At 34.0% G+C, this 10,488-nt stretch overlaps 1 protein-coding gene across 4 annotated transcripts in view; it reads right to left on the bottom strand.

Moving 5' to 3' along the window:
• Positions 1-253: 253 nt before the first annotated feature.
• The window catches only part of TRIQK (triple QxxK/R motif containing), a 96,682-nt gene continuing 86,447 nt past the window's right edge, over positions 254-10,488 (bottom strand). For all 4 annotated transcript variants that reach the window (XM_007535354.3, XM_060199076.1, XM_060199089.1 and 1 more), the window contains 2 exons: positions 8,771-8,856; positions 254-602 (listed from right to left, as the gene is read on the bottom strand). In XM_007535354.3, the coding sequence (XP_007535416.1) occupies positions 489-602; positions 8,771-8,856 (200 nt within the window). In that variant the 3' untranslated portion in view covers positions 254-488. The remainder of the gene's footprint in view (positions 603-8,770; positions 8,857-10,488) is intronic.

Here is a 10,488-nt window from a genome sequence, read left to right as displayed (position 1 = left end):
TACAAAATATGTCCAGGAAGAAAAACAATGCTTCTATGAACAATGAAAAAAATTCCTCAAGTCTTTCTGATCCTTTTGAGATTCTTACTATGACTTGAGTATATTTCTATAAATGAGGGTATATACTTTTACTTATAAGATATACAGAACACAAAATAGACTTGTAAGTGATGGAGTTATAAATTTGAATTAGCTGTGATAGCAAAATAATTTAGGATCTGCTTTCATTTTATCTGACTGCACCATGAGTAGGTTGCCTATGAAAATGTAAAGCTTTATATAAATATCTGGTAATATACACTGTAGACTGCATAGCTAGGAAGGTTCTTTCTTGATATCCTGTGCAACTGTTTAAAGAGTGTTCTTCAAACTGAAAATATCAGCAGAACGGTTTCAAGATGCTGCAGTTTTAGTTCTTTAGAAATTATTGGTCCCAAGGGATGCTTTTTATAAAATTCTTTTCCTTTCATGTATTGATTGTTGCTCAGTTAATCTTCATCTGGTTCCAGATCAGGGTCAACATCTGTGGAGAGTCTGAGATAAAAGCAAGCATAGAAAGCCAACAGGAGGGCCAATATAGCTGCAAGTACAAGGCCAACTTCCTGAGGGAGAAAAGAAAATAGATTTGAATTGATGAGGAGATACTGATTAACGGTTTTATCAGATAAAATAACCATGTAATTTCACAGCATAAAATAAATGATTTATATCTGATGTTAAAACCATTTCTTTAAAAGGTTGCCATTAAAATGAAATGTATAGGAATATATAAATTCAAATTCATAATTTTGGCATTTTCTTCATTTAGTTATCAAATTTTGGGGTGTAGGAAACAGTTTGTGCCTAGATAATTTATCTGCTATATACTTGGGTATGTTTAACTTTATTTTATGCTTCAATATCTTTACTTTTAATTATAACACTTTCACAGATTTTTAAAAAATGTATACCAGTCCTTTTCTTAAATATTTATTTTTACAAGTCTCTGATTTTTATCTTTTACATTTTTATTATTTATTTACTAGAGATAGATAGATAGATAGATAGATAGATAGATAGATAGAATGAGTATCACTGTGGAACATGAGATGGAACTGAATTTAAAACCTCATGCTTGAGAGTCTGATGTCTGATACCCTGTGCCACCTCTAAGACTAAATCATCCCTTTTCTAATTGGTAGAAATTGATATTTAATATAAAAACTCTGATTTTATTTTTTATTTTTTAATTTATCTTTGTTTATTGAATAGGGATAATCAGAAATCAAGAGGGAAGAGGGAGAGAGACAGAGAGACACCTGCAGCACTGCTTCATCACTCCCTAAGCTTTCCCCTTGCAGGTGGAGACCAAGGTCGTTCCTTACACATTGTAACACGTGAGCTCAATCAGGTGTACCATCACCAGGTGCCTTATGTACTTTTCAGTTAGGTCATGTATTGCAAATTGGTTTATTCTTATAAGAATTTAGAATATGTATAAAATTGACTAAACTTTATCGCCAATGAAAGCTGCTCCAAAAATGTTACTTTGAAACAGATTAGATTCTCAGTGATAGAACTTTGCCAACAGCCTTCTTTAAAATAAACGTTCCTTTCATGTATTTATTTGTATAATAAATAAGATACATTAATTACAAAAAAATAAATTGATATTTAGACAGTTTCTAGAGTATATCAACACATATCTTTATCAAATATTATTTTATTCAGATACTGATGTTTTTAATTCTAAATTTTATGACTTATAATGTGGTGGGACAAAATTGAGCACTCTTAGTTCATGAAGTATGATGAAGTATAATAATTACAATTGTGATGAATGACCTTTGATATTTCATTGGTGAACTGATGTGGATTATACTAATAAATTAAATTAATACCCCCAACTTGTGCTATTCATATTATCCCAAGAAATCTATAAACTTAATATGTATTCTTACTTATAGATACATAGTTATGAAAACATATGAAACACTATTTTCACTATCAGTATTTAATTTGGCTATGTATAAGAAAGAGTAGATAAGAATAGTATCTAAAAGGATTAGTATTCTTTAATTTCCTTCATGTGCCACACATTTTCCTGACTTTTTTTCAAGAAAAATTAATTTATTTGCATTTACATGAGTTTATTTTTTAGTTTATAAAAATGTGAAACAATAACTCAACTGATACTACCTATTAAACTTTAAAAGCATCAAAATAATTTTGGTTCACAATCAATGGAGAATTTTTACGGGAACATTAAAATAACAAATGGACACTGTACAGAGTTTTAGATTCAGTCTTATTTATTTAGACTATGAAAACAAATATTAATAAAAAGCACAGGGCTGTAAGACTCAGTGTCAAAACATTTCTGTAAGATTTAATATTTCAAAATCTAATTCATCAATATAATGTCAAATGAAAGTGAATTTTTCTTTGTTGCAGTAAAAATACTTTGGCATCTCAAAAGGGCATGGCAGCATCAGACAGGTTTCATTTATTTTCTTATATCCACAGCTGTGCTCCCAGACCCATCTGGCTACACAGCTACTAATTTTAAGAGGATGTAATAAACAAGTGACACACAACTGCAAACTCCATCTGTTCTGTACAGTGGACAACAAAACTGTTCAATAGCAGTCACCATGCACAACAGCTTAATGCAAGACTAAGGTTTCCACTCTTGATTGGAGGCTACCATTTTTGTCTCACTGGTAATCAACTCTAATTGCTGCATTACAGCTTCTTATCCTATCAAAACAATGCTGTATCTTACCATTGTACCTGTCCAGAATACTTAGAGGCATGAACAGGGATGTTTAGATAAGAAGCAAAGAATATTAATTGTTTACAAATTCAACGAATCAATTAATTCAACCCAGTTTATCTAATATATGGTTGGGGGAAAGTCACTGGTTTAAGAAGCCCTGAGTGGGTGAGGGAGTTTTTTTTTAAACATCCCTATTCTGTTGAGTAGATGCTTGTTTTACAGAATGAATGTTTGAAGGGTTAAAATAAAGGTGAAGTTTGAAAAATAATTACTTTCAAGATGTTTCTGACACTGACATGATTTAAAAGACTTCCAGGCACTTAAACTCCCTCCTTCCCCCATTTGGTCATTTATAATTTTAAATCAAAAATAACAAAACAGGGGGGAAAATCAGCTGCTGTCTCATCCCGAGGGGTTGTCAGTAGCATCTGGCTGACTCTTGAATATTTTATTTATGACATGAATAAATATTTTATCCTTATTCTTTTATTATGATTATATGTTCAAATAAACCCTTTGAATGTACTAATCAACAAACATAGTCTTTTCCCTTCTAAACTGGAAAACATGGGCATTTCCATTCATAAAATAACTAGGGATACTGCACTTGACAAATAATCTCTGATTGAATAACAATCAGATTGCAAACGTTAGTTGTGCAAATGTTTTATAGCTGATACTCATTTTACTACCAGGTCATAAACCATAACATTTTATTTACATCTGTAAAACATGAGAAATAAAAAAATGTTTCTTTTTTATATATTTATTTTATTTATTTATTCCCTTTTGTTGCCCTTGTTTTATTGTAGTTATTATTGTTGTTGTCGTTGTTGGATAGGACAGAGAGAAATGGAGAGAGGAGGGGAAGACAGAGAGGAGGAGAGAAAGATAGACACCTGCAGACCTGCTTCACCGCCTGTGAAGCGACTCCCCTGTAGGTGGGGAGCCGGAGTTCGAACCGGGATGCTTATGCCAGTCCTTGTGCTTTGCGCCACCTGCGCTTAGCCCGCTGCACTACAGCCCGACTCCCATAAAAAAATGTTTCTTAATGAAAAATAATTCTAGATTTTGACACAGTCATATTCACATCTTGTACTGATTCTGAATTCTCCCTTTATTTTCACAACTAAATTCACAATTGTGGGCTAAAAGAGATATTTAAACAGCTAAAGCACAGGTTTTACAAGCTTTATGTCCCAGGTTCTATCCCAGGAATAGCATGTGTCAGAGTTGATCAGTGCCCTGAGATCTCTTTCTCTTCAGAATAAATAAAAGAGCTTTAAAATAAATTTACGCTTAAAAAACAAAAACCATTGTAGGATCTAAGCCACTCTGTAGAAGACACCATTTACCATGACCAAAGACCTAATTAGTTCTAGCCCCTAGCCCTGTATGGGAGCACCGCGCTCGGCTGTCTCTCATTTGCTCTCATCTCTTTCTCTCTCCCTCTCTGTCTGAAATTAAAAAAGAATAAAAGAAAACATTTATTTTCAACAAATTTCACCTATTTAATGAAATACATCTTTTTGAGGCTTCATTAAGGAGGAAATCCACAAAACATTGAGTTCAACACACACAAGAATGCACTACCAGGACCTTAGCCTCTGTCCAGTGGTATCTCTCCCTCTTTCTGTCTCACTATATTTGAAACAAAGAAAATGAAGAAGAAAATTAAGTTGGACTGAAGACCCCACCAATGTGTCCTGGAGCTCCACTTCCCCAGAGACCCACCCTACTAGGGAAAGAGAGAGGCAGAGTGGGAGTATGGACCGACCAGTCAACGCCCATGTTCAGCGGGGAAGCAATTACAGAAGCCAGACCTTCCACCTTCTGCAACCCACAAAGACCCTGGGTCCATGCTCCCAGAGGGATAGAGAATGGGAAAGCTATCAGGGGAGAGGGTGGGATATGGAGATTGGGTGGTGGGAATTGTGTGGAGTTGTACCCCTCCTACCCTATGGTTTTGTTAATTTATCCTTTCTTAAATAAAAAAAAAATAAGAAAAAAAAAAAAAGGAGAGGGGGACCCCAGGGGCTGGGGCTCCAACAGTATAGGGAGAGCAGGGTGCACACTGACTGAGGAGCTTGTCACCCAGGGTGGGTCTGCATTACTCTAAAGTTGTTCTCACCCCTTGCCTACCACCCCCAGGTTCCCTCCTCTCCCCTACTGCTGAGGAGACTTGGCTGCCCTAAAGAGGCCTCCTTGCTCTTTCCCAGGTCATGACTCAAGGCTCCACATCAGGATGGCGGCACCAGTGCAACACAGTCCACAGCTCACAGCAACCACCTGCCCCAGAGCAGCTCCATGGAGTACAGCGCTTGGCAGAGGACTCTACAGACCCCACATCAGAAGAGAAGCAGCTGCACCCTTCCCTATCATGTACTCTCTGTGTACCCCCTAAGGAAGCATGTAAACTGTAATTTATAAAGTGTAAACTGTAAACTGTACGGGGCCACCTGGTACCTTCAGCCAGTGGCCTCTCCTGCTGGAAATTAAACATGTGCCTTTTTAATGCAAAAAAAAAAAAAAAAAAAGAAAATTAAGTTGGCTTGAAAAAAGTAAGTTAAAAAATAAGACTTTGGTGGGCAAAGATTTTGATGGACACTGTTGTGCATAACTCTTTATATTTCTTATATATGCATTTTCAAAAAATAATATTAATGTAGTATAGTCATTAAATTTGAAGTGGTTCCTGGAATAAATTCCTCCAATATGATTGTGTCTTACTTATCTTCTGCTCCTCAAATTCTACAAAAATTACAACACTGAACTTTGAAATAAATGATGAAGGATGGAGTAAAACTTATGTAACTTTAATGCAAGGTGTGTTAAAATTATATATTTTGAAAACTTTAAAACAGTAAAAGCCATTATACTCTGCACAACAAAACAGAGTATTTTAAGATATAGACTTCAACACAAAGTGAAGTAGTGGATCTTTAGAGGAATGATGAACATCTAAGGCATGTCCTATTTATAAGCCACAGTGGTTAATCCTTAAAAAAGAAAAAAAAGAAACATTTTTCCCAGTCAGCTGACCATTCATTAGTTACTTCTTTGTGATCGATTCACTGCTAAGTGTTTTCAGTGTATTGTCTAATCCTTCCAATAACACTGTCAAGAAAGTAGCACAATCTCCTTTTCCTATGTTAGGCTCAACTAGATCATGACAATAAGAACCAACAAGAATAAGCAGGACTCTATTCTGTTTCAATATTGTCAGTACTGTATTTTTTTCTCTATCCATCCATATAGCTGTTAGTGTATATATATATTCACTCTCAAGTGAACTAGATTATTAGAATGCTGTGATCATCCTATAGCAACCAGGTAAGAGTCAAATATATTTGATGTTCATTAATCCTTAGTTGCTTTTTTGACATTATCAATATGGATAAAATCACTCACTGGGGAAATTAAACAGCATTAAATGGCAGTTGCTGAAAGAAACTTTGTTACTTAAAACACTATGCTAAAATGACAAAGCAATCAAAGTTTGACAGGGCAAACTAATTAGTACGCCAGATTTGACATGTGAAACACCTCCATGGTTCTGTTCTAAAAAGCTCCATATAATTTTAATGGGTTTTCACATAAATTTTCAAGCAATGAAAACAATGCTTAAACTTAAGGCTTTTGTTTTCCACAAGTTTCCACATTAAAATGATATATTGGCTTATTTAAAAAGGATTTAAATTCTGATGTCATTAAGAAACTTCTATGTAAATATTTTAAATTGTAAATTGTAAATGGGTCTTGCACATGGCAACATAGACACTCTACCAATTGAATCATCTCTCTATGTCCTTATTAGGAATGAGGGAGAGTATCAGAGCGCTGCTAGCTCTGCTATATGTTGATGCTGGGACCCCAGTATGCAAATTCTGCACTAAGTTATTCAAGTATTTCCCTGACCTTCTATATTATTTTAAAGCATTCATTTATTTAGGTAGTCTGGGATATTGTGCAGGGACTACAACAACAGACTTGCAAGCATGAGGTTCTGAGCTCATTTCCTGACAACGCATCTTTCAGAGTGATTCTCTGATTCTGAGTGTATCTCTCTCTCTCCAAAAATATATGAATCTTAAAAAAATATGTATTTATTCACTTTATGAGAGTGAGAAGATGAGAGAGACTAGAAAAATCTCTGGTCACATACCATACTGTAGATAGAACCATGGGCCTCATGCTTGCAACCCATACAGTCAACCTGTTGAGACTTCTCCCCAGCTGTGGCTACACTGCTTTTTAAAATTATTATCTTTATTTATTTATTGGATAGAGACAAAAATAAGGGGGGGAAGATAGAGGGTAAAAAAGACAGACAGCTGCAGCACTGCTTTACCACTCACAAAGCTTTTCCCCTCACAGGTAAGGACTGGGGCTTTAACCTGGGTCCTTGCATGTTGTAATGTGTGCTCAAACAGGTGTGCCACCACCTGGCCCCTACTATACTATTTTTAAAGACAATGAATAACTATTTTATTAGGCAGATTATCTCATACTGAGAAAGTGATTATCTGTTCAAATTGAAACAACAGCAAAAATCACAAGAACAAATAAAACAGTTAAGGTATAAAAAAGTGGTATGTAAATAAATAAATGGCTGTTCTTTATCTCAGATTCTTATTGTATAGCTGCTAGATGCATATGTTACAAGTGGAGTTTGCTACCCAATAGATGTCATTTAGAATCCCCCAAACAAAAATGGCATAGTATATTCAGGAATTAAACAGTTTTAGAAAAGAAAAATAAATTACTAGGTTTTTAAAATTAAAACATAATTTCTATTTTTAAAGTTAAATATATGCATAGATATATGTATAGCCATAGTAGAAGATGGCAAAAAAAAAGCTCACCCAAGAGAAAAGGCAATCATCAGGCAATAAATTAAGAAAAACAAACAAAAAAGAGCATTTATTTTAGATAGCTCATGTCATAGAAATAATTTTAACATGAATGAGATTTTATATTAGATTAAGGAAAACATCAAAATGATAATCTCTTTTAAACAAAAATGGCAATTTAGAGCTATTTCATTTAAAACTGACACAGAGGAGATTGTGTTGTGGAAGCATACGCATCACACAGCAATGTTTGATCAAAATCAGCAATCAGGAGTAAAAAGAAGGGAGTGTTTAGTGATCATAATAGCAAATTCTGGAAGACAACCAAATATATCATCTGGCAGTTCAACAGCTGTTACAGCTTGATAGTAATACCTTGGCATTTGCTATAAGCTATAACTTAGAAAAATTGATTTTTCATCTGCCAGATAAAAACCAAAATCGCCTTTTAACATTTTAATATTTAAATGAAATATATATACTAACCACATTAATTTTACACATTTGATAGTAGTGCTGCCACATTAATTTTGCTACGTATAGTTTAATCAACACTAAATATTTGGTTAAGAATTGATATGGGTAATAATGTAAATGTAATTTTGTTGAACTTTATGGTGCTAGCACATTGGATTATTATCTGTTAACATCATTCTTGCATTTCTCCCCATATGCATTTTAAACACTAGCTTTCTAGATGCAAAAGATTGGAACCATCATTTAGAATTCCATCATAAATGTATCAACAGTAATAATAATATGTAAGATTGTACATATTAATCTTCTAAGCATATATTAGTGCAGGCAAAATTAACAATTTTATGAATAAAAATTCAGTCTCTTCATAGAAAATGAGAAGTTTTTGCTTTAGGCTACATATATATTGCAGTGGAAGAAAAAAAATAATTACAACATGAGGTATAACTTGTTATCTTAAGTGACATTGTGTTTTACTTTAAGGACTGTTCAAATCTAAGGTTAGGAAGATTGTTTCCCATTAAGCAAATTATTTTTATACAAAAAACCCCTTGGATTCTGGCATTCAGCGTGGATTTTGAAATGTCATAAAATGTTTAGAATTCAACATTTATGCATTCCAGTTTTAGAAAACGAAATGGCATTCATATATCAAAATACAAATTTGTCAAAATACAGGTACCTTTATGCCTATTGCTGTTTTCTTTGCTTCTGCTTTTAATTTGGTTGCCCGTAAAATAGGCTTGTTTTTTTTATAATCCTGTTTACCTAGAAAAAAATAATTTCAGTCAATGAGCTATGGTTATATATAATTCAAGTATAACAACCATTTGAAATGTCAAAGAATGTTTAAATAGAGTACAGCTGGGACACTTATTTGTACAGTAGTTCCTGTTTATGGAAATCATAAGCTTGTCACTGTAAGGTCAATCATCCTCTCTTTTTTAGGAAGAATATCTGAAAGATGTCTTTGACATTCACTGAGCATCTAAAAGATTAAAACTTATTTTGGAAAACAAAATTATTAAACAGCAATCATTTGGGAAGGATACTGAAAAAAACATGTAAGTAAAAGAGTGGTCATAAGATCCTTATGACCACTTAGTAAGTAAAGTTAATTATATCATCATAATGGAAAAATAATAGTTCATTTTAAACTGAGTTTGCTAGACATATTATGCATACAAATTATCAGGGGGTTGGGCAGTAGTGCAGCGGGTTAAGCACACGTGGCGCTAAGCACAAGGAGCGGCATAAGGATACTGGTTCAAGCCTCTGGCTCCCCACCTGCAGGGGAGTCACTTCACAGGCAGTGAAGCAGGTCTGCAGGGGTCTTTCTCTTGTCCTCTCTCTCTTCCCCTCCTCTCTTCATTTCTCTCTGAGCTATCCAACAACAACAACATCAATAACAACAATAATAAAAATAACCACAACGATAAAAAAAAAACAAGGGCAACAAAGAAGGGAAAAAAATAGCCTCCAGACTGGGAGTATGGACCAACCAGTCAACATCCATGTTCAGCGGGGAAGCAATTACAGAAGCCAGATCTTCCACCTTCTGCAACCCACAATGACCCTGGGTCCATGCTCCCAGAGGGATAGAGAATGGGAAAGCTATCAGGGGAGGGGGTGGGATATGGAGATTGGGTGGCGGGAATTGTGTGGAGTTGAACCCCTTCTACCTTATGGTTTTGTTAATTTATCCTTTCTTAAATAAAAAATAAATAAATAAAAAAAAAACCTCCAGAAGCAGTGGATTCGTAGTGCAGGCACCAAGCCCCAACAATAACCCTGGAAATAATATATACATATATATATATATATATATATATGTATACATATGTGTATATATATATATGTATATATATATGTATATATATGTGTGTATGTATATATACATATATATATATACATATATATATCAATTTGAGGAATTTCTTCATGTTTTTTCAAAGAGAACAAATTAAGATTTATAATAAATTTTAGCTAATGAATTCATTAGAAGAATGTGTATTTAAATTTTATTCATTCTTAATAGAGGGCAGAATAAACATAGACAGGTAAAAAAAAATAAGGATAGCTATATTCAGATATTACTTTCAGTCTTTTCTACCACATTTCCTACTCTAAAATGAACAAAACTGTGTTAGTGTCACCAAACTTCCCTTTTTTGCATGTACCATCTGGTGACCCCACTAATGAATAACTAAAGTGCTATTACACAGCTTGTGAAGAAAATACTCTCAACAACAATAACAACAAAAGCAATGACTAGAATACATGTTAAAACAAACTAATATCTAAGAACTGGGTCAAAGGAAGTTCAAATGTAACAGAATAATACATCGCTCTGAGTGCAAGCTAATATATAATCATATAATCTGTCCAGCTATTTTATAT

Source organism: Erinaceus europaeus, chromosome 1 (assembly GCF_950295315.1).
Source record: "Erinaceus europaeus chromosome 1, mEriEur2.1, whole genome shotgun sequence".
Lineage (NCBI taxonomy): Eukaryota > Metazoa > Chordata > Mammalia > Eulipotyphla > Erinaceidae > Erinaceus > Erinaceus europaeus.
This window is presented reverse-complemented; position numbering and strand designations above follow the sequence as displayed.